General features: G+C 42.9%; 1 protein-coding gene across 1 annotated transcript in view; it reads right to left on the bottom strand.

Moving 5' to 3' along the window:
- LOC122544108 (hexokinase-1-like) overlaps positions 1-23,641 on the bottom strand; it is a 158,721-nt gene extending 135,080 nt beyond the window's left edge. The window contains exon 1 of the mRNA XM_043683147.1: positions 23,485-23,641. Within this exon, the coding sequence (XP_043539082.1) occupies positions 23,485-23,620 (136 nt within the window). The 5' untranslated portion in view covers positions 23,621-23,641. The remainder of the gene's footprint in view (positions 1-23,484) is intronic.
- Positions 23,642-24,247: the final 606 nt, after the last annotated feature.

Below are 24,247 nucleotides of genomic sequence, written 5' to 3'. Positions count from 1 at the left end.
ATGTGAAGGGCAGTGTTTATCACTGGCCACCCGGGTGTTTTCCTATCTTCCTGGTGGTGGAATTTAAATAAAGATTCGTGCGCTTTGTGTCTTTCACTGTGTTTCACACCTGCACACACACACCATGGGTGCTGGGGAAAAAAATAAGCACGACCGCACTTAGGTGGTAGTGTGGGAGTTAAATTTAAAAAAAAATTTTAAAAAAAGGAAAAATAAAATAAACAGGAGTTTTAGCAATGCCCTTTGATGTGAAGGGCAGTAAGAAAAAATAAATAAATAAATAAACAGGGAATCAGGGCCGACTGCCTGCCCCTCTTCCGCGGTTACGTTAGAGCCCGGGTGTCCTTGGAGAAGGAGCGCACAGTGTCGACCAACACCCTGAAGTTGTTCAGGGAGAGGTGGGCACCGCAGGGAGTGGAGTGCATCATTTCTCCCTCCAATTCTATTTTGATTTAGTCCCTGCCCTCCCCTTCACTGTTTTGATCACACAGCACTGCCCTTTGATGTGAAGGGCAGTGTTTGTCACTGGCAACTCGGGTGTTTTCCTATCTTCCTGGTGGTGGAAATTGAATAAAGATTCGTGCACTTTGTGTCTTTCACTGTGTCTCACACCTGCACACACACACCATGGGTGCTGGTGATAAAATAAACACTACCGCACTTAGGTGGTAGTGTGGGGGTTTAAAAGAAAAAAAAAAGAAAAGAGAGAAAAGAGAAAGAAAAATAGAAAAAAAACCCAGGGAATCCTGCACACACACACCATGGGTGCTGGGAAAAAAATAAGCACTACCGCACTTAGGTGGTAGTGTGGGGGTTAAAAAAAAAATAAACATGAGTCCCCCACTATCGCAGTGTGGGGGAAAAAGAATAAACAGGAGTAAGGTGGGAGGGGCGGGGGCTTGCTGAGTCTAAAAAAAAACAAACTGGAGCCTCACAAGAAGAAAAAAAAAACAAAACAGGGAATTATTTGAAGTTTATCCTCAATTCCCTGTAAACTGGTTGAACGGTAGAGTTTGGGGCCTAACTTTGCTGTTCCTCTCCCTTGTAAAATTGCTATTGTATACAGCTGTAAATGTTAACTGTTTTTTGTAAACTATGTTTTGTAATTGCTTAATAGAATAAAAAAAAACAGGAAAAAAAATAAACAGGGAATTTGTCTCACTCCTGCACACACATGGGTGCTGGGGAAAAAATAAGCACTACCACAGTCAGGCGGTAATGTGGGGGTAAAAAAATTATAAAAGCATCAGACATTTAAAAAAAAGAAAAAAAAAGAAATGAGAAAACAAAAAAATATATAAACAGGGAATTAGCATTCCCCATTGATGTGATGAGGCACTGCTCGTCACTGGCCACTCGGGTGTTTTCCTATCTTCCTGGTGGTGGAAATTGAATAAAGATTCATGCAGCTTGTGTCTCTCACTGTGTCTCACACCTGCACACACACACCATGGGGCTGGGGGAAAAAGATATGTGCACATGTAAATAAAGGATGACTTGGTGACAGGATACTGGAGTCATTGTAGTTATTTTAGATTAGATTCCCTACAGTGTGGAAACAGGCCCTTCGGCCCAACCAATCCACACCGACTCTCCAAAGTGTAACCCACCCAGACCCATTCCTTAATTAATGCATCTAATACTATGGGCAATTTAGCATGGCCAATTCACCTAACCTGCACATCTTTGGACTGTGGGAGGAAACCTGGATGAAACCCATGCAAACACGGGGAGAATGTGCAAACTCCACATAGACAGTTGCCCGAAGTGGGAATTGAACCTGGGTCCCTGGCACTGTGAGGCAGCAGTGCTAACCACTGAGCCACACTTTATTCTTATAGTTTAACCACAATTAAAATGCAAACAATAAAGAAACAAATTGGCATAATGTTAACTCTATTGCAATACTTAACAAACAAATATATTATTTAACTACTACTCATCAATTGTTCCAATGTAGCAGCATCCCATAAACACAGCCTGACAATAACAAATTCAGCAAAACAGATTTTCTCATGTGTTATCTCCAGTCCAGGAGAAAAGAGCAGCAAAATGAGCAACCTAGCAGCAAAGAAAGAATTCAAAAGCAGAGAGAGCTGTATCCAGCATCTTCAACAGGCGACTCCCAAAAATTTCCGACTTCAGCTGAAAGCAGAACTAAAGCCTTGGGTCTGTGTGAACCTGACTATATACATTCATGCTTCATTTGTCCAATTGAAAAAGAAACAGTCTGGGAGCTCAAAGCTGTTTACCCACTGCTTCTGAAGCAGGCATTATGGTACCACAGACAACACGATAAACAGCAAGAACAAATCCTTCTTAAAGGCACAGTACCATCACAAGCTGGAGTAGGTCATTTGACTCATCAGGCCAGTTATGCCATTCAATATGATCATACCCTGATCCTGCTTTCTCCCTATCCCCTTTGAACCCTTTAACTCTAATTCCTTCTTGATAGCCTTGTGTTTTGGCACCAACTGCTTTCTGTTTACCCTATCTAGTCCTGTTAGATTTTTATAGGTTTCTATAAGATAGCTCACCTTGTTCTTCTGAACCTCTGTGAATATAGAACATAGAACAGGAACAGACGCTGTCTGTGCCAACTATGTTGCCATCCTAAACTAATCCCATCTACCTGCATATGGTCCATATCCTTCTATTCTCTGCCAGTTCATGTGTCTGTTTAAATGCCTCTTAAACATGACTATTGTAGCTGCTTCTACCACCTCCCTTGGCAGCACATTCCAGGCACCTACTATCCTCTGAGCAAAAACAAACTTGCCTCTCACATCTCTCAAACTGCACGCCCTTGCCTTAAACCTATGCCACTGGTATTTGACATTACCACCTTGGGAAAAAAAGACTCTGACCATCCACCCTACCCAATCCTCTCATATTTTCATATACCTCTATCAGGCCACCCCTCAACCTCTGATGCTCGAGCAAAAACAATCTAAGTTTGTCCAATCTCTCATTATAGCTAATACACTCCACTCCAATCAATATCCAGGTAAGCTTCTTTTGCACTTCTCCGAAGCCTTCCCATCGTTCCTATAGTGTGGCAACCAGTGCTGCACATAATGGGCAAACTGAAGTTTTTAATTTAGTCCTAACCTACCCAAGGCAAAGCAATCTTTTTCATACATCAGACTTGCCATCTCAGAAATCAGTTTGGTAAATCATCGTTGCACACCCTCCATAGCCAGAACATCCTTCTGCAAATGTGGAGACCTAAACTGCATGCAATATTCAAGGTGTAGTCTCACCAAAGCTCTGCACAAGTAGATTAGATTAGATTCCCCACAGTGTGGAAACAGGCCCTTTGGCCCAACAAGTCCACACCAAGCCTCTGAAGAGTAACCCATCCAAACTCACTTCCCTACATGAATAAATTGAGGGGTGATAGATTTAAGACAGATATTAGGGGTAGTTTATTTACTCAAACAAGGTAAGGATGTGAAATGGCCTGCCTGCAACAGTAGCACTCTCACCATGTTTAAGGGCATTTCAATGGGCATTGGACATACATATGAATAATAATGGAGCAGTTTAGGTTAGATGGGCATCAGATTATTTTCACAGGTCGACGCAACAGAGGGCCGAAGGGCCTGTACTGCGCTGTAACGTTCTATGTTCTGCCAGAGGAAGTGGTGGAAACTGGTACAATTACAGTATTTAAAAGACATCTGAATGAATGTATGAATAGGATAGTTTCAGAGGGATATGGGCTAAGTGCTGGCAAATGGCACTAGATTAGGTTAGGATGAGTTGGACTGAAGGGTCTGTTTCCATGCTATACATTCCTCTGACTCTATGACTCTGACAGAGTATTAGTTAAACAGAGAAAAAATTGCAGAAAGCTGCAAACCTGAGGGACATGGGGATACTTGTTTACAAAACACAGAAAGTGAGCGCGCAGACAATGTGAAAGGTTATCATGGATAGTGAGGAAGGTTATCAGAAATTGAACCAGGACCTTGATAAGCTGGGGAAGTGCATCGAGAAATGGCAAATGGAGTTTAAGATAAGTGTGAGGTCTTGCATTTTGTGATATCAAATCAAGGTAAGAGTTTCACAGTGAATAGTTAGTCCTTAAACAGTGGAGTGGAACAGAGTGAAACTCTTGGAGTCCAGGTTCACAGTTCTCTGAAAGTGCAGTCACAGGTAGACAGGGAGGTGAAAAAGACTTTTGAGACACTGGCCTTCATCAGAGAGGGCACTGAGTACAGAAGTTGGGAAATTATGTTGCTGTTGTACAGGATGCTGGTGAGGCTGCATTTGGAGTATTGTGCTCAGTTTTGGTCACCTTGCTTTTGGAAGGATGTCATTAAACTGGAAAGAGTGCAGGAGAAATTTACAAAGATATTGCCAGTATTCAACAGCCTGAGTTATAGGCTGATGTTAGACAAGCTAGAACTTTTGTCTTTAGAGTGTAAGAGAATGAAGGGGGCTGTTATAGATTTGTATAGATCATGAGTGGCATGGACAGGGTGAATGCACTCAGTCTTTTTCCCAGGTAGACAGGGGAATCAAGGAGTAGAGAGCATCAGTTTAAGATTAGAGGGGAAGGAATTAAAGGGAATCTGAATGGCAGCTTTTTTACACAAAGGGTGGTACACATATGGAATGAGCTGCCAGTGGAAATGATCGAGGCGGGTACATTAACAACATTTAAAATACAATTGGACAGATATGCAGATAGGAAAGTTTAAGAAGGATATTGGCCAAGTGCAGGGAAATGGGGTTAGCGTGGATGGACATTTTGGTCAAGATGGACCAGTTTAGGCTGAAGGGCCTGTCTCTGTACTGTAGGACTTGATGATTCAACGACTCCTGGTGCAGCAGGTTAATCGAAGGGCTGTTGGAATATTAGCCCTTATTTCGAGTGGGTTGGAGTATAAGAGTCTGGAAGTCTTACTGCAACTGTACAGTGTGCTAGTGAGAGTGCAGTACTCTGGAGTACTGAAAGGAGTTTTGGCCCCTTATTTAAGGAAACTGAGAGAATGTTTTCCCTCATGGAAGAGTAGAGGACCAGAGGGCAGAGTCTCAGGCAAAAGGGGTGCCAATTTAAGACTGAGATGAGGAGGTATTTCTTTTCTCAGAGTGTTCTGAGTCTTTGGAACTCCTTGCCACAGTGACCAATGGAGGCAGAGACCTTGCATATATTAAAGACTGAGATAGGTAGGTTCTTGATCATAGAATCCCTACAGTGTAGAAACAGGCCCTACGGCCCAACAAGTCCACACCAACCCTCTGAAGAGCAATCATCCAGACCCATTCTTCTACCCATACCCTATATTTACCCCTGACTAATGCACCTAACCTTCACATCCCTGAACACTACGGACAGCACGGTGGCATAGTGGTTAGCTCTGCTGCCACACAGCGCCAGAGACCCGGGTTCAATTCCTGCCTCAGGGACTGTGTAGAGTTTGCACATTCTCCCCGTGTCTGCGTGGGTTTCCTCTGGGTGCTCCGGTTTCCTCCCACAGTCCAAAAATTGTGCAGGTCAGGTGAATTGGCCATGCTAAATTGCCTGTAGTGTTAGGTGAAGGGGTAAATGCAGGGTCTGGGTGGGTTGCGCTTCGGCGGGTCGGTGTGGACTTGTTGGCTGAAGGGCCTGTTTCCACACTGTAAGTAATCTAATCTAATCTAATCAATTCAGCATGGTCAATTCACCTGACCTGCACATCTTTGGATTGTGGGAGGAAACCGAAACACCCAGAGGAAACCCACATAGATATGGGGAGAATGTGCAGACTCCACACAGACAGTCAACCAAGTCTGGAATTGATCCCAGGTCCCTGGTGCTGTGAGGCAGCAGTGCTAACCACTGGGCTACTTTGCCACCTGTGATCATTCAGGCAATCAAAGATTATTGGGAAACAGCGGAAAAGTAGTCGTGAGGAATGTCGTCAGATCAGCTATGAGCTTGTTGAATGGCAGAGCAGGCTTAACAAAAACAGAAATTGCTGCAGAAACTCAAACATGTTCTGGCAAAAGGTCACTGGACTCAAAATGTTAACTTTGCCTTCTTGGGCAGAATGCTGCCAGACTTGCTGAGTTTCTCTAGCAATTTCTGTTTTTGTTTCTTTTTTATTTCAGATTTCGAGCGTCTGCAGTTCTTTATATTGTTTTATGCAAGGGAATACGTGATGAGCAGTAGGACCCTTGGAAGCATTTAGGATCAGAGGGACCTTGATGTCCATGTGCAGTATACTGATCCCTCAAGGACAGGTGAATAAAGTAGTTAACAAGGTATATTGGATACTTGCCTTTATTATTCAAGGCATCGATTTTACGAGTTTGGAGGTTATGCTGTACCTGTATAAAACATTGGTAAGGCCACAGCTAGATTATTATGTGCAACTCTGGAATCCACATTATTGGAAGGGTGTTATGACACTGGAGAGGGTGCTGAGGAGGTTTACCAGGATGTTGTCTGGGCTGGAGAATTGCAGTTAATGAAGAGAGATCAGACAGATTGGGTTGTTTTTCTTAGAACAAAGGAGATTTGAGGGGTGACAAGATTGAGATGTATAAAACCATGAGGAGCATATACTGGGTATAGGAAGGAACTCCATCCCTTGAAGGAGGGATCAATGATAAGGGCATAGATTCAAGGTAAGAGGCAGAATGGTTCGAGTAGATGTGAGGAAAAAGATTTTTCATTCAGAGAGTGTTGGGAACTCAAACTCACTGCCATGGGAGAGGCTGAAACCCTCATAATATTTAAGAGGTATTTTGATGTGGGCTAAAAGGGTCTGAGCCAAATGCTGGAAAATGGGATTAGAATAGTTAGGTGGTTGTATTTGCCAGCACTGACACAATGGGCTGAAGGACCTTTTTCTGTATTTTTGATCTCTATGACTCTGTAAACAGTTCTCTATCCATGTCAGTACATTACATGCCCCATTCCCAATAGCTAAAATCTATTAATTTGTAACAAATAGCAATTGTTGTGAAGTACAGAAATCTGGTCCACGCTTGCTGTCAACCTGAAGAGAAAATGAGGACTGCAGATGCTGCAGATCAGTTGAAAATTGTGGTGCTGGAAAAACACAGTCGGTTGGGCAGTATCCGAGGAGCAGGAGAGTCGACGTTTCGAGCATAAGCTTTTCCCCCTCATTCCTGACGGAGAGCTTATGCTCAAAACATCGATTCTCCTGCTCCTTGATGCTGCCTGACTGGCTGTGCTTTTCCAGCACCACACTTAGTTTCTGTCAACCTGAGTCTAAAAAGGAAGACATCGGGGATTTTGCATATTTTAATAAAATCTTTACCTTTTATACTGATTCTAAGAAGAGCAGGACTTGTTTTCCAGTTCACAAAGCCAGTGAAGTGTGACCAAATGTATTCAAAGATCTGAAGCCCTTACCCCAGTTAGGATCTAGGGATCGCCAGTAGAAATCATCACTCTAGTATGAAAAACATTTGATGACTACTCTGTTTCCAGCACTCAGCCAGTTTTATATTCATGCTACTGGTCCCTTTGTTTCACCAACTCAAATTTTGCTGATAAGTTTGTTACACGACACTTTATCAAATGCCTTTTGGAAATCCATGGACACCACGTCAACTGCTTTGCCTTCATCAACCATCTCTGGAACCTCACTAAAAGCTGAAGCAAGTTAATTTAACACAATTTTACCTCTACAAATGTATAATGGCTTTCCTTTGTTAATATATACTTAAACAATTGACTTAATTTCATCTCAAATTATCATTTTTCATACCTTCCCTATCACAAAGGAACGTATTGGCCTGTAGCTACTGTGCTGAATTCATTTATGAGCAAGGATGATGGGCCAAAGGGCCTGATTCTGTGCTGTACTGTTCTAGTTACATCACTCTAGTCCTTCCTGAATCGAAGCAGGATTGAGAGAATATTGCCAGAGCTTCTGTAATTTCTATCTTTATTTCCCTCAATATCCTTGGCTGCAACTTATCTGATCCTAGTGATTTATCAACATTACATACAAACAACCTTTCTAATAGTTCACATTTATCGATTTTTAGTTCCCCCAGTTCTCAAGACCATAAAACCATTAAACATAAGACATGGGAGATTTAGGAAATTTACCTATTGCATCTGCTCCACCATCCAACAGCTGATCTGGTAGTCCTCAAATCCATTTTCTTGCTTTATTCCCATAACCCTCCATTTCCTTAGTGATTAAAAGCTGTCCATCTTAATGGACCCGGGTTCATTTTCCGCCTCAGGCGACTGACTGTGAAGAGTTTGCACGTTCTCCCCGTGTCTGCGTGGGTTTCCTCCGGGTGCTCCGGTTTCCTCCCACAATCCAAAGACGTGCAGGGTCAGGTGAATTGGCCATACTAAATTGCCCGTAGTGTTAGGTAAGGGGTAGGAGTATGGGTGGGTTTCGCTTCGGCGGGTCGGTGTGGACTTGTTGGGCCGAAGGGCCTGTTTCCACACTGTAATGTAATCTAATCTAAAATCTAATCTAATCTAATTTTGAATACACTTAGTGACTCAGATTTGACAGTTCTCTGCAGTATAGAGTTTCACAGATTCACTATCTCCTGGGGGAAGAAATTCCTCCTCATCTCTGTCCTTAATGAGCAAATTCGTACTCTGAGACTATGCCCTCTGGTTCCAGACTCTTCCACAAAGGAAAATATCCTCTGAGCATCCAACCATCAAGCTGCCTAAGAATCTTACATATTTCATTAGGGTCACCTCTCATCCTTCTAAACTGTAATGAGTATGAGACAAACATGCTCAACCTTTCTTCATAAGAAAATCCTCCCAGATCCAGAATCAAACTAGTGAGCCATCTCTGCACTGCCTTCACTGTCAGAATATCTTTCCATTGAAACGGGTACGAAAACCGTTCACAATATTCTTGTGTGGATCAATAGTGCCCTATATTTTGTTAGCAAGACATATACTCCATTTTATATTTCACATGAAATGAAGATCAACATTCCCTATTACCTGTTGAACTTGTATGATAGCTAGATTCATACACAAATCACAAATCCCTCTGTTCTGTCACTTTCTGCAGTCTCTTTCCATTTAAATAACATACACCTCCCCTATTTTGTCTGCCAAGGTTAGTAATCATGCACGTTTTCACATTATATTCTAATTGCCAATTTTTCCCATTCATGCAATCTGTCCATATCCCTCAGTAGAACCTTTGTGTCATTTTTGCCACTTGGCCTTCCCACCTATTTTTGTGTCAAGCTCAAACTTGCCGATAGTGCATTCATTTCCCTCTGTGATGATGTTGTCACTTTAAAAGGGTCATTTTGTCCTTGGTTTTCTCGAAGAGAGGTTATAAAGGCAGAGGTGCCAAAGAGTTCAGGGAGTTTAACAGTTTAACAATGGAATGGGAGTGGCCAGTTCTCCAGTTCAGGCTTCCCAGCTTTTTTTTAGCTGCAGCATCACAAGATGTGAGAGTCCAAATGAGTTACAAGTTTCTAAAAAGGATTCCTCTGACTTTCTCTGAAATCTCTCTCTGGATGTTGTTTCCTCCTGCCTGTAAAAATCTGTGTTTGAAACTACCTTTTTGCCAAGGAGTGTGTTTATGGGATGTTACTGTATTGGATGTTAATTGAAGTTTCCAATAGTTAAGTTATTCTAAATTCTGCTTTCTGATGTTCATGTTTCAACTGTAGTGTTTAAATAAACTCTGTTTTGCTTAAAGCCCAGTGAGACTGGCTAAGAGGAAAAAGGAATCATACATAAGGCCGAGGCAACTGAAAACAGATGAAGCTTTGGAAGAATATCGGGAAAGTAGGACCAATCTGAAATGAGGAATTAAGAGGGCTTAAAGGGGTCATTAAATATCCTTAGCAAACAGAACAAAGGAAAATCCCAAAGCCTTTTATTCATATATAAGGAGTAAGAGGGTAACGAGAGAAAGGGTTGGCCCACTCATGGGCAAAGGAGGAAAGTTATGCGTGGAGTCAGAGAAAATGAGTGAGATTCTTAACGAGTACTTTGCATCGGTATTCACCGAGGACAGGGACATTACCGATGTTGAGGTTAGGGATAGATCTTTGATTACTCTAGGTCAAGTCGGTATAAGAGGGGAGGAAGTGTTGGGTATTCTAAAATGCATTAAGGTGGACAAGTCACCAGGTCCAGATGGGATCAATCCTAGGTTTCTGAGGGAAGCGAGAGAGGAAATCGCTGGGGCCTTAACAGATATCTTTGCAGCATCCTTGAACACGGGTGAGGTCCCAGAGGACTGGAGAATTGCTGATGTCGTCCCTTTGTTTAGAATGACCCAGTTAACTATAGACCAATGAGCCTGACATCAGTGGTAGGGAAGCCGTTGGAGAAGATACTGAGGGATAGCATCTATTTTCATTTGGAAGAAAATGGACTTATCAGTGATCAGAAACATGGTTTTGTGCAGGGAAGGTCATGTCTTACCAACTTAATAGAATTTTTTGAGGAAGTGACAAAGTTGATTGATGAGGGAAGGGTTGCAGATGTCTTATACATGGACTTCAGTAAGGCGTTTAATAAGGTTCCCCATGGTAGGCTGATGGAGAAATGAGTGTACTAGCTAGATGGATAGAGAACTAGTTGGGCAACAGGAGACAGAGAGTAATAGTGAAAGTAAGCTTCCCAAAATGGAGAACTGTGACCAGTGGTCTTCCACAGGGATCTGTGCTCGGACCATTGTTATTTGTCATGTACATAAAAGATCTGGAGGAAGGTATAGGTGGTCCGATTAGCAAGGTTTCAGATGACACTAAGATTGGTGGAGTCACAGATAGTGAGGGGGATTGTCAGAGAATGTAGATGGTTTGGAGAGTTGGGTGGAGAAATGGCAAATGGAGTTCAATCCAGACAAATGCAAGGTGATGCATTTTGGAAGATCCAATTCAAGAGCGAATTATACAGTAAATGGAAAAGTCCTGGGGAATATTGATGTAACAGAGAGATGTGGGTGTTCAGGTCCATTGCGCCCTGAAGGTGACAATGCAGGTTTAGATTACTTACAGTGTGGAAACAGGCCCTTCGGCTCAACAAGTCCACACCGACCCGCCGAAGCGTAACCCACCCATTCCCGTACATTTACCCCTTTACCTAACACTACGGGCAATTTAGCATGGCCAATTCACCTGACCTGCACATCTTTGGACTGTGGGAGGAAACCGGAGCACCCGGAGGAAACCCACGCAGACACGGGGAGAATGTGCAAACTCCACACAGTCAGTCGCCTGAGTCGGGAATTGAACCCGGGTCTCTGGCGCTGTGAGGCAGCAGTGCTAACCACTGTGCCACCGTGCCGCCCACTTGATAGAGTGGTCTAGAAGGCATACTTGATAGAGTGGTCTTGATAGGTTGATAGAGTGGTCTAGAAGGCATACACAATGCTTTACTTCATCAGACAGGATATTGAGCACAAGAGTTGGCAGGTCATGTTACAGTTGTGTAAGACTTTGGTTCGGCCAGATTTGGAATACTACGTACCGTTCTAGTCACGACGTTACTAGAAGAATTGTGGAGAGGGTGCAGAAGAGATTGACCAGGATGTTGCCTGGTATGGAGGGTGCTAGCTATGAAGAGAGGTTGAATAGATTAGGATTATTTTTCTTAGAAAGATGGAGGTTGAGGGGGGACCTGATTGAGGTGTACAAAATCATGAGAGGTATAGCCAGAGTGGATAGCAAGAAGCTTTTTCCTCAGAGTGGGGGACTCAGTTACTAAGGTTCACAAGTTCAAGGTGAGAAGGGAAAAGTTTAAGGGAGATATGCATGAAAGGTTCTTTACATAGAAGGTGGTGGGTACCTGGAACACATTGCCAGCGGAGGTGGTAGAGGCAGGCACGATAGCATCACTTAAGCAGTATCTAGACAGATACATGAATGGGCAGGGAGCAGAGGAATACAGGCCTGTGGAAAATAGATGACAGGTTTAGATAGAGGATCTGAATCGGCGCAGGCGTGGAGGGCTGAAGGGCCTGTTCCTGTGCTGTAATTTTCTTTGTTCTTTGTTTGACCAGTTGCATCACACCTGGAACACTCACAACACATCTGCCTTTAAAGTAAGAAAAAATTTGGGTCTAGGCTACCTTCTTGAAATATTTTGAAGATGTGATGCTGGAAAAACACAGCAGGCCAGGCAGCATCCGAGGAGCAGGAGAATCGACGTTTCGGGCATAAGCCCTTCTTCAGGAAGGAGGAAAGTTATGCGTGGAGTCAGAGAAAATAGTGAGATTCCTGAAGAAGGGCTTATGCCCGAAACGTTGATTCTCCTGCACCTTGGATGCTGCCTGGCCTGCTGTGTTTTTCCAGCATCACATTTTTCAACTCTGGTCTCCAGCATCTGCAGTCCTCACTTTCTCCATATTTTGAAGATGGTCTGGCCTGGTTCATAATACCAGATCCAAATCATTAATACATATTGTAAGAAGTTGTGACAATCACTGATCCCAGTGGCACTCCACTAGTTACAGGATTGAATGGCAGAGCAGACTCGATGGGCTGAATGGTCTACTTCTGCTCCAAAGTTTCAATAGTGGTTGCCCGAGAGGAGTAGAGAAAGTGCAGGGGATTACTTTAAAAAAATCAGGAAAGTGAAAAGAGGGGAATGAGAAAATACTAGCAGGTAACAGCAAGGAAAATCCAAATTTTATAAGTTTATTAGACCATATGAGCCATAAGACCATAAGACATAGGAGCAGAAATTAGGCCACTCAGCCCATTGAGTCCACTCCACCATCCTAGCATGGCTGATAAGTTTCCTAACTCCATTTTTCTACTTTCTCCCCTTGACACTCATGAATCTATCTGCCCCAGTTTTAAATATACCCAATGACCTGGCCTCTGCTGCCTTCTGTGACAATGAATTCCATAGATTCACCACTCTCTGGATGAAGAAGTTTCTCCTTATCTCTGTTCTAAAAGGTCTTCCCTTTACTCTAATGCTGTGCCCTCGGGTCCTCGTCTCTCCTACCAATGGGAACATCTTCCCAACATCTACTCTGTCCAGGTCATTCAGTATTTTGGACGCACATGGAGACAAACGTTGACTGCACCTGGTCGACCATCAATTTGGTGACAGACTCTCTTTGGTCTGCCCAAAACTTGTTGGTCTTCCACAACAAGGAATTGACCCTGATCGAGTATTGCAGACTGGCAACTTCCAAGGTCCAGGATTATGTGCAGGGAGATGCACTAGAATTAGAATTATTGTCGCAAATATTCACGATTACAGTGAAAAGTTTACAAGTTGCCACTTACAGTACCATCTTTGTTATAAAGTTACCTTGGTACAGATTCTTGAGTACAAATTCTTAGGAAAGATAATTAGAAAAATAAAGAAATTAAAGTTCAGCATTACAGATGTTCACGAGTATAAAATAAATAACAAATTAGAAAATAAAGAAATAAAAAAATCAGAATAACAGTCCTTCCGTGATAATATAATTTTAAAAAGGATAAAATTTTTAAAAAAGAGATTTTGAGACAAAGTCCATCTTAGCCCATTTTCACGGCTCTCGGCTTAAGGACCCAACCACTCCCCATTGGAAACCTGGGCCAGACCCACCGTAATGCCAAAAAAAATCATATGGAGTCATAGACTCACTGAACCCACCAACAGGAGACACAATGTGATGCCAAAGCCGCCGAAAGGAGTCCTAGGCTTGGGGCAGCTGCCATGGGGAACGTCCATCGTCTAAGGTGCCAAAGTAAAATGAGGGTCCATTCAGTTCTCAGATCCCCACCCTCAGTTGCCTCAAACTGTATGTCAATATTTTTCCTGCATGAGTTAAAAATGTGTCATTTATGTTTCGCTTTCCTCTCTACAAACATTGTGCAAACGGCTTGAGAACACTTTGTATGTACTTATAGCAATTTTTAAAGAAATTTATAGCAATTTTTAAAAAAAAGAGGAAGAAGAACACCTATACAATGTATTCGCCAAAAACGGATACCCCTGCAATTTCATCAACAGATGCCTAAGGCGAAGACAACAGAATGAGTACATGCCACAACCCAAAGGACTAGCCACACTACCATACATCAAGAACATTTCTGAACTGACAGCCAGACCACTACGACCACTAGGACTCATAACAGCACTCAAACCAACAGCCACTCTCAGACAACAACTCACCAGGACAAAGGACCCGATACCCAGCATGAGCAAAACCAATGTAGTGTACAAAATCCCATGCAAGGACTGCACAAAACACTACATAGGACAAACAGGAAGACAGCTAACGATCCGCATCCATAAACACTAACTAGCCACAAAACGACATGACCAGGTATCCTTAGTAGCCACAAACGCAGATGACAAGCAACATGAGTTTGACTGGGACAACACTACTATTACAGGACATGCCAAACAAAGAACATCCAGGGAATTCTTAGAGGCATGGCACTCATTCACAGATTCTATCAACAAACGCATCGACCTGGACCCAATATACCTGCCACTGCAGCGGACAGCTGGAACTGACAACCGGAAGTGGCAGAGACAAACCACTATAAATGCCGGAGGAAAGATCACAGAAGCGCTTCACAGGAGGCTCCCAAGCACTGAGGATGGCACCTAGACAGGGGACAAAACGTCTGCAACACAAATTCCCAGCTCGGCGAACAGAACCACAACAACGAGCACCCGAGCTACAAATCTTCTCACAAACTTTAAAGATTAAAGTATATTTTTACAATAAAAATATGTCTACATGGAGTTCAGTAAGGCTTTTGACAAAGTGTCATTTGGCAGACTGGTTCAGAAGCTACGTGCTTATGGGAGTCAGGGCATTTTATGGTATATTTTCCCAAGGCATATTATACGTCTATTAGGAGCACAAGGGTACTAGGGGAAAGGGTCAGTTCACTCAAGGACAAAGAAAGGAATTTATGCGTGGAGCCAGAGAAAGTGGATGAGATCCTTAAAGGGTACTTAACATCAGTATTCACCAAGGAGAATGTCATGGATGACAGTAAAGATTAGGAAGGGGTATGTTGATATTCTGAGGCACATCAATATTAATGTGGGTAAGTCCCCAGGTCCCATGGGGATCGATCCTAGAATACTGAAGAATGCAATGGAGAAGATTACTGGGGCCTCAACAGAGATATTTGTATCCTGATTAGTGATAGGTGAGGTCCAGGAAGACTAGACCATAGCCAATGCTGTTTCTTTGTTTAAGAAAGGCAACAAAGATAATCTGAGAAATTATTGGCCGGTGAGTCTTACATCAGTGGTAGGGAAAATTATTGGAGAAGATTTTGAGGAACAGGATTTACTGTTGTTTGGAAAATAATAGACTTACTTTGGCTAGTCAGCTTGGCTTTAGGCAGAGGAAATCTTGACTCAGAAATTTGATAGAGATCTTTGAGGAATGATGAGCTTGATTAATGGGCAAAGGACACTGGGTATTGTTTACACAGATCTTACATTTGACAAGGTCCTCATGGTAGGTTGATCCAGAAGATTAAATTACATGAAATCCAGGTTGATTTGGATTCAAAACTGGCTTGACCATAGAAGACAGAGGGTAGTTGTGCAGGGGTGTTTTTCCAACTGTAGGTCTATGACCCAGTGGTGTTCCACAAGGATCTGTACTGGGTCCTCTGGTGTTTGTATTTTATGTAAATGATTTGGATGAAAATGTACGTGATTTGATTAATGGGTTTACAGGCAACATGAAAATTGGAGGAATTGTGGAGTGAGGATGATTATCAAAGGATACAGCGGGATATAGATCAGTTGGTAAGTGGGCAGATAGGAGTTTAACCTGGGTCAGTGTGAGGTAATGTATTTTGGGAAGTCAAATGCAATAGGAAAGTAAATGGCAGGACTCTTAGGAGCATTTATATACAGAGGGATGTTGGGATGCAAGTCCATAGCTCCCTGAAAATGGCAAAACAAGGTGAATAAGGTGGTAAAGAAGGCAGATGGCATGCTTGCTTTCATTGGTTGGGGCATTGCGTATAAAAGTTGGCAAGTCACATTACATCTGTCTAAGACATTAGTTGGGCCACATATTGTGTGTGATTCTGCTCACCATATTATAGGAAGGAAGTGGAGGCCTTGGAGAGAGTGCAAAAGAGGTTTACCAAGATGCTGCCTGAATTGGAGTGTATTAGCTATAAGGACGGGTTGGACAAACTTGGATTGCTTTCATTAGAGCATCAGAGGCTGAGAGACATCGTGATAGAAGTATATAAAAATTGTGAGAAGCATGGATAGGGTGGACAGTCAGAGTATTTTTCCCAGAGTGGAAATGTCAAATACTAGGGGCATAGGTTTAAGGTGGAGTGGAGGGATCAAAGTTTAAAGAAGATGTGAGAGGCAAGTTTGTTTTACACAGAAGGTAATAGATGCCTGAAACATGCTGCTGGGGAGGTGGTAGAAGCAGATATGACAGCAATGTTCATTTAGACAGACACATGAACAGGCAGAGTAAGTCAACTATGAAGTGGGACTGGGGTTTGAAGGCTGAGGGGAACCTGAATGAAATGTATAAAATTATGAATATAGACCAGAAAAGGATTAATATTTCTCTACTGTGGACAGATTACATTTCTTCAGATCAAAATTCCAGATCAGGGAGGTTGTGTCATCAGGTGCACACAACTAAAGAATCAATGTATCTGTGATAAGAACAGAAAGCTCTGGAAACTTCAGGTAGCATCTATTGAGTGAAACAGAATTAATTCTTTAGAATTTCTACATGGTGAAGCAGGCCCTTTGGCTCCACAAGTCCACATCGACCCCCTGCAGAGTAACTCGCCCAGAACCATTCCCCTACCCTATATTTACCCCTGACTAATAATCTACACTATGGGCAATTTAGCATGGCCAATTCACCTAACCTGCACATCTTTTGAAGGTGGGAGGAAACCAGAGCACCCAGTGGAAGCCCACACAGACACAGGGAGAATGTGCAAACTTCACACAGTCGCCATAGGCTGGAATCAAACCCGGGTCCTTGGCACTGCGAGGTAGCAGTGCTCACCACTGAGCCAACATGCTGTCCTGGGTTCAATTATCTTTCATCAAACCACCAGAGCTATGAATCATGGCAAAGGAGATATATCTGGTTTAACATGCCAGTATGTAGAACCAAATGTAACACTTCACAGCAAAATGATTTCACCTTTATGAAATTATTCACATTGCAGTGAGATTGAAGTAGATGATTAGATTAGGACTGCATCATGATTTCAGAAATTCTAATTATCAGCAGAGCAGATTTAGCCAATAATAATCCCTATTCATGTTACCTACTTATCTGCTGGCAATATTTCAGGCTTCTCCTGGTTATGTCCAATGAAGAAAAGCAAGAGAAATCCAGGCAGCCAGTGCTGAAGTGATGTTGCAGACTAAAATACCCTGTTTTGATGACTCTTGCTGCCATGTTTAAAAGGTTGATGATCCTAGAGGCATTTTGCTGGTTAGTGAGGAAAGGAAACTGAGGAGTAGGGTGCCAAATGGTTAAGGGGGCAGTGGTGTAGGTCGGGTGCCAGGCATTAAAATGTGCTAGTTGTCTGAAGGAGGTCATTGGTAATCCTCGGGACATTCATAGTGGGGCATTCAGTGATGTTAATACCATTAAATATCTGAAGAAGATGAACAAATGCTCTCTCCTGTTGAAATTGTGTATTGCCTGGCACTTGTCTGGTGCAAATGTTACTTGCTATTTACCAGCTCAAGCTTAGATATTGTCCAGATTTTGCTTAATTTGGGCATGACCTGCTTCATCACCTGAGGAGTTACTACTTTTGTTGAGCTTTGTGCAATCATCAGTGAACATCCCCACTTCTGACACTGTGATGGAAGGAAGGTCCCTGATGAAGCAACTGAAGATAGTTGGGCTGAGGGCACTACCTTGAGGTGGCTCTTGTGATTTAGGGCAGTGTCCCTATTCCTGAGGCAGGAGGCCAATGTTCATGGCCCATCTATTCCAGAAGTGTGTAATAACATCGTCCAACATGATGATTGGATAATATCTACTCCAAGGAACTCTACATAGAGATGTCCTGGAGCTGAGATAACTGTGTTAAATATGACTCCAATCAGTGGAAAGATTTCCCCCGATTCCCACTGACTTTGAAATTCCCAGAGCTACTTGATGCCATACTCAACAATAATAGCTTGCTTTGTTCCTTTACCAAACAAACATGCCAAAGCTCTTCAACATAGATTGAAACTGGGCCTCATAAGGAGATACGAGGTCAGATGCCCAAAAGCTTGATCAAATGGTTAGAACATAGAACATAGAACAGTACAACACAGTACAGACCCTTTGGCCCATGATGTTGTGCTGAGTATTTATCTTAATCTAAGATCAACCTAACCTACATATCCCTCAATTTATTGGCATCCATGTGCTTGTCCAGCAGTCACTTAAATGTCCCTAATGTCTCTACTAGAGTCACTACTACCACTGCTAGCAGTGCATTCCACGCACACACCACTCTGCATAAAGAACCTACCTCTGATATCTCCCCTATGCCTTCCTACAATTACCTTAAAATTATGACCCCTCTTGACAGCCATTTCTGCCCTGGGGAAAATCTCTGGCTATCTACTCTATCTATGCCTCTCATTACCTTGTACACCTCTATCAAGTCACCTCTCTTCCTTCTCTCCAGAATGGACAGCCCTAGCTCACTCAAGCTCTCTTCATAAGACAAGCCCTGCAATCCAGGCAGCATCCTGGTAAATCTCCTCTGCACCCTCTCTAAAGCATTTACATCCTTCCTATAATGAGGTGACCAGAACTGGACACAATATTCCAAGTGTGATCCAGCCAGGGTTTTAGTGAGCTGCAGCAAAACCTCATGGCTCTTAAACTCAATCCCCCTGTTAATGAAAGCCAAAACACCAAACACCTTCTTAACAACCCTATCAACATGAATGGCAACTTTGAGGAATCTATGTAAATGGACCCCCAAGATCCCGCTGTTGCTCCACACTGTCAAGAATCCTATCTTTAGCCCTGCTTTCAACGTTCAAATTCAACCATCCAAAATGAATCACTTTGCATTTATCCAGGTTGAACTCCATCTGCCACATCTCAGCCCAGCTCTGCATCCTGTCAATGTCTTGTTATAGCCTGCAACAGCCCTCAACACTATCTACAACACCACCGACCTTTGTGTCATCAGCAAACGTACTAACCCACCCTTCCACTTCTTCATCCACATCATATATAAAAATTACAAAGAGTAGAGGTCTAAGAATAGATCTCTGGGAGACACCACTGGCCACTGACCTCCAGGCAGAACATTTCCATCCACTACCACTCACTGTCTTCTTTCGGACAACCAACTCTGTATCCAGACAGCCAAATTTCCCCATATCCCATATCTCCTAACTTTCTGGATGAGCCTAATCATGGGGAACCTTATCAAATGCCTTAATGAAATCCATATACACCATATCCACTGCTCAACCTTCGTCAAAGAACTCAATAAGGTTTCTGAGGCATGACCTGCCCCTCACAAAGCAATGCTGACTATCTTTAATCAAACAATGTTCCTCCAAATAGTTATAAATCCTATCTCTCAGAATCCTTTCCAGTACCTTACCATAGACGTAAGACTGACTGGTCTGCACGGTGGGCGGCACGGTGGCACAGTGGTTAGCACTGCTGCCTCACAGCGCCAGAGACTAAGTAATCTAATCTATGTAATTCCCAGGGATTTCCCTATTCCTTTTCTTGAACAGAGGAATAACATTCGCCTCCCTCCAATCATCTGGTACTACTCCCGTGGAGAGTGAGGGTGCAGCAGTCTCATTCATCACTTCCTGTTGTAACCTTGGAAATATCTGGTCTGGCCTTGGGGACATATCTATCTTAATGCATCCCAAAGTTCCCAGCACATCCACTTTCTTAATATCAATCTGTTCAAACCTATTAACTACTGTCAACAATGTCCCTCTCTCTAGTGAATACTGAGGCAAAATAAAGTCATTTAGGGCCTCCCCTCCCTCTTCAGACTCCAGGCACAAGTTCCCTCAACTATCCCTGATCGGCCCTACCCTCTCTCGGATCATTCTGTTATTCCTCACGTAAGTATAGAATGCCTTTAGGTTTTTCCTAATCCTTTCTGCCAAAGCTTTTTCATGCTCAATCCTAACTCTCCTCAGTCCATTTTTGAGTTATTTTCTAGCTACCCTGTAATCCTCTAAAGCTGTGTCAGATTCTTGCTTCCTCAAGTAAGCGTCCTTCATTCTTTTGACGAGGAGCTCCTCTGCTTTTGTCATCCAAGACTCCTTCACCTTACCATTCCTTGTCTGTCTCAGTGGGACCGAGCAATCCAACACTTGCAACAGTTATTCCTTAAACAGCCTCCACATTTCTGTTGTGCACTTCCCGTAGAACAGCTTTTCCCAATTTGTACTCCACAGCTCCTGCCTAATAGCTGTATAATTTCCTCTGCCCCAATTAAATACCTTCCCATACTGTCTGTTCCTATTCCTCTCCATGGTGAGAGGATTGTGGTTACTGTCACCAAAATGCTCTCCCACCAAGAGATCTGACACCTGGCCTGGCTCGTTGTCGAGCACCAAATCCAACGTTTTAATTATCCTTAAAGGAGGGAAGAGATTTGGAGAAGAAGATGAAATGGAGAGAATGCCATAGCTTAGTGTCTAGATGACTGAATGATTGTCACCAGCGGTGGACTGAATTCAAATCTGGGATGTTCCAAAATCCAGAATTGAGGGTTGTAGGCTAGAGAGAAATGCAGAGATGGGAAGGATTGAGTCTATGACAGGGACAGTTTTAAAACAAGGATGAGAATCTGAAGACTTGAGCCTATGTCCAGGAGTCAATGCAAGGCAGAAAGCATAATGGGTGAGAGGAAGACAAGATTTGCTACAGGTTACAACATGGGCTGCGGAGTTTGTATGAGCTCAAGTTTATGGAGGATAGAATATTAGAGATCAATTAGGGATGAGTTGGAATAGTTGATTCTGAAGGTAATGAGTTCAGGAGCTGGTTGGACCTAACAGAACCCAAATAATTGGGTCATTCAGCAATCTTTTGTTAAGCAAATGCTGCTTGTTCCCACTGAAAATGGCAGATTCCATCACTTTGCTGATGATCAAGAGTAGACAAATAAAACAGTAGCTGATGTCATTGGATGCACCCTACATTTTGTGAACAAGATTCCACACTATTGGGCAGCTGCCAGTGTTGTAACTGTACTGGAATAGCTTGGCTACTGGAACGATAAGTTCTGTATCTCACGTCTTCAGTACTATTACCGGAACATTGTTAAGGTCTGTAGACTTTGCAATCCAATAATACCAACTACTGCTTCATTCATCTACTCTTGATCATCATCAAAGTGTTGGAATCCAGCGTCTGCAACCACTTCTTCATATTATGTGAAGAGAATCAAATTGGCTGAAGGTTGGTAACTGTGGTGCTGGAGACCACTAGAGGAGGCCAAGATGGATCATCTACACAATTGAAGATGGTGACAAATGCTTCAGCCTTATCTTTTGCACTAATGCACTAGACTTTCCCATTATTGAGGATGGGGATATTTGCGGAGCCTCCTACTTCAGTGAATGATTGGACAGTCCACCACCATGTACAACTGGATTAGCAGGACTGCAGGCTTTAACTCCAATTGTTAAATGTAGAATTGCTTTGCTCTGTCTTTCATTTGCGGCTTGTGGTGCTTGACATACAAGTAGTCCTGTTTTGTAGCTTCAGCATGTTGATAGCTCCTTTCTAGGTTCATGCTCTGGGCATACCCTCCTGCACTCTCCACTGGTAATGATTGAGTGGGTGATATAGAGTAATACAGCATGCAAACAGGCCCTTCAGCCAGGCAAGAGGTTGCAGATTGTGTTGGAGTGCAATTCTGCTGCTGTAAATGGCCCACAGTGCCTCATGGATGCTCAGTTTAGATCTGATTAAAGTCTTTCCTATTTAGCACTGTAATTGTGCCATACAACCTGATCGAACCTATTATTAACATGAAGATGGCACTTTTAATCCAGAAGGATTGTGCAGAGATCACTCTTACCAACACTGGCATGGACAGATACATCTACCACTGGTAGCTTGAGGGGATAAGATCATGTGCATGTTTCCCTCTTGTTAGTTATTTCACCACCTTTTGTTCACCAGCTATGTCTGTGAGATATCAACTGGCCCAGTTAGGAGTGGTGTTAACAATCTACCTTTGATGATAGATATTGAAGTCTCCATCAATACATTCTCCACCCTTGCTCACCTCAGAACTTCCTCCAAGAGATATTCAACATGGAGAAGCATGGATTTATCACCCAGGTGTTGGAGTCTATACATTGTAATGAGCAAGAAGTTTTCTTGCCCATGTTTGACCTGACACCATGAGGCATCATGGAGTGCAAAGTCAATGTTGAGGATTCCCAGGGCACTGTGTACCACTGTCCTGTCACCTCTGTGCACTTGCAATAATTAGGCATTTAAGGCTCTTGGCCAAGTGTTGGGAAATGGGATTAGAAAAGCTCAGTGGTTGTTTATGACTAGCATTCTGTCTCCCCGATTAGAGGAGACCATATTGAGAGCAATGGATGCAGCAAAGTAAGTGGGTGGATGTGCAGGAAAATCTCTACCAGACTTGAAATGATCCTTTAGGGCCTTGGACAGAGGTGATAGGGCAACATCTATGGGACACACGCACAAACCAACCCCACTGCTGTGTGGCCAACCACTTCAACCACCCCTTCCACTCCACCAAGGACATATAGGTCCTGGTCCTCCTCCACTGACAAGTCAAAGCCACCCACCATTTGGAGGAAGAACATCTCATTTTCTGTCTCGGGATCCTCCAACCATATTGCATTAACATCGACTTCACCAGTTTCCCAATCTCCCCTCCCCCCACCTCATTCCAGATCCAACCCTCCAACTCGGCACCACTCTCCTGACCCGTCCGTGTTCCTTCCCACCTATCTGCTCCAACCTCGCCACCGACCTATCATAATTACCTTCTACCTGCATCCTGCCTTCCCACAGCCCCACCCTCACCCCCACATTTATCTCTCAGCCCCCTTTCCCCTCCCCATTTCTGATGAAGGGCTAATGCCTGAAACATCAACTCTCCTGCTCCTGTCTGACCTGCCGGGCTTTTCCAGTGCCACACTTTTAAACTCAAAGGCAGTACGGGAATAACAAACATTCTGTCCTTTCAAACAACATTCACATTCCATTAAAAAATTCAAATTTATTAATTTAGATCCCTCTGGCTGTTGAGCGTTAGTAACAATAATATTATACCCAGACCTGCAACACATGCATGTCCCACTAGAGATCCAATGGACAATCACTGAGTAATACTACAATCTCCATCTCAGTATGACCCTGCAATGCGACATGGATGGGAGCTGAGAGCATTGAAGTCAGACCTTATGAAGGATATGATACAAAACAAAACGCAGCAAGGGAAGCAATAGGCAGTCTATAGTTTTTTTTCTATAAACTGAAAACATGTTAAATGGACTGTATTTCCATTTTGCAATACCTGAGCCATCAGGAGTTGACCGTACACATGTAGGCAACATCTTCAGACTGGAAGAGTTGGGGAAGGCCAAGCCCTTCAGCATCTCAGCTTTGAACTGAACCATGATGTCTTCGATCTGGTCTTTATTGAGTTGCATGTTGAAAAGGAAACGATTTACCTGGGACATGAAGGAAGTTAAGTTTAGAAATTAGCGACAGACAGAACATATTGAGCAAGACATTGGAACTACAGAAAGAGAGAGACAGAATCTAAAACAGTAAAATGAAAGTAGGGCAAATGAACATACCAGCAATGAAGTAGGTAGCTGGTTTAATTCAAGTCTGTACGTACTATAAAGCATACTCTTCTAAATCTAAGCAGAGCGATTGGTGTGAAAAGAATGGCGACAAACGAAAAAAGGTAATAATCTTGGTTATTACCTCATTCATGAGCAAATTGGCATAAGGAAAATAGATTTGGGAAATTAGTACATGATTCACAGATTTACATTTTATATGTTTTACATTTACTAACTTTCCAAAATTCCTTTGATTCGGGGAAGGTTACATTAGAATGGAAATTAGTAAATTTAACTCCCTTATTCAAAAAGATGTCAAAACAGGAAACTACAGGCCAGTTTTTTTTCATTCAGAAGATATGGGTGCCATTGCCCATCCCTAGAGGGTAGTTGAGAATTCACTACATTGTTGTGGGTCTGCAGTCACATGTAGGCCAGACCACAAAAGAATTACAGTTTCCTTTCCTTAAGGACATATGTGAACCA

The sequence above is a fragment of the Chiloscyllium plagiosum genome, chromosome 46, assembly GCF_004010195.1.
Source record: "Chiloscyllium plagiosum isolate BGI_BamShark_2017 chromosome 46, ASM401019v2, whole genome shotgun sequence".
NCBI classification, from domain to species: Eukaryota; Metazoa; Chordata; class Chondrichthyes; order Orectolobiformes; family Hemiscylliidae; genus Chiloscyllium; species Chiloscyllium plagiosum.
Note: the sequence above shows the minus strand (reverse complement) of the source record. Positions and strands in the feature narration are given on the sequence as shown.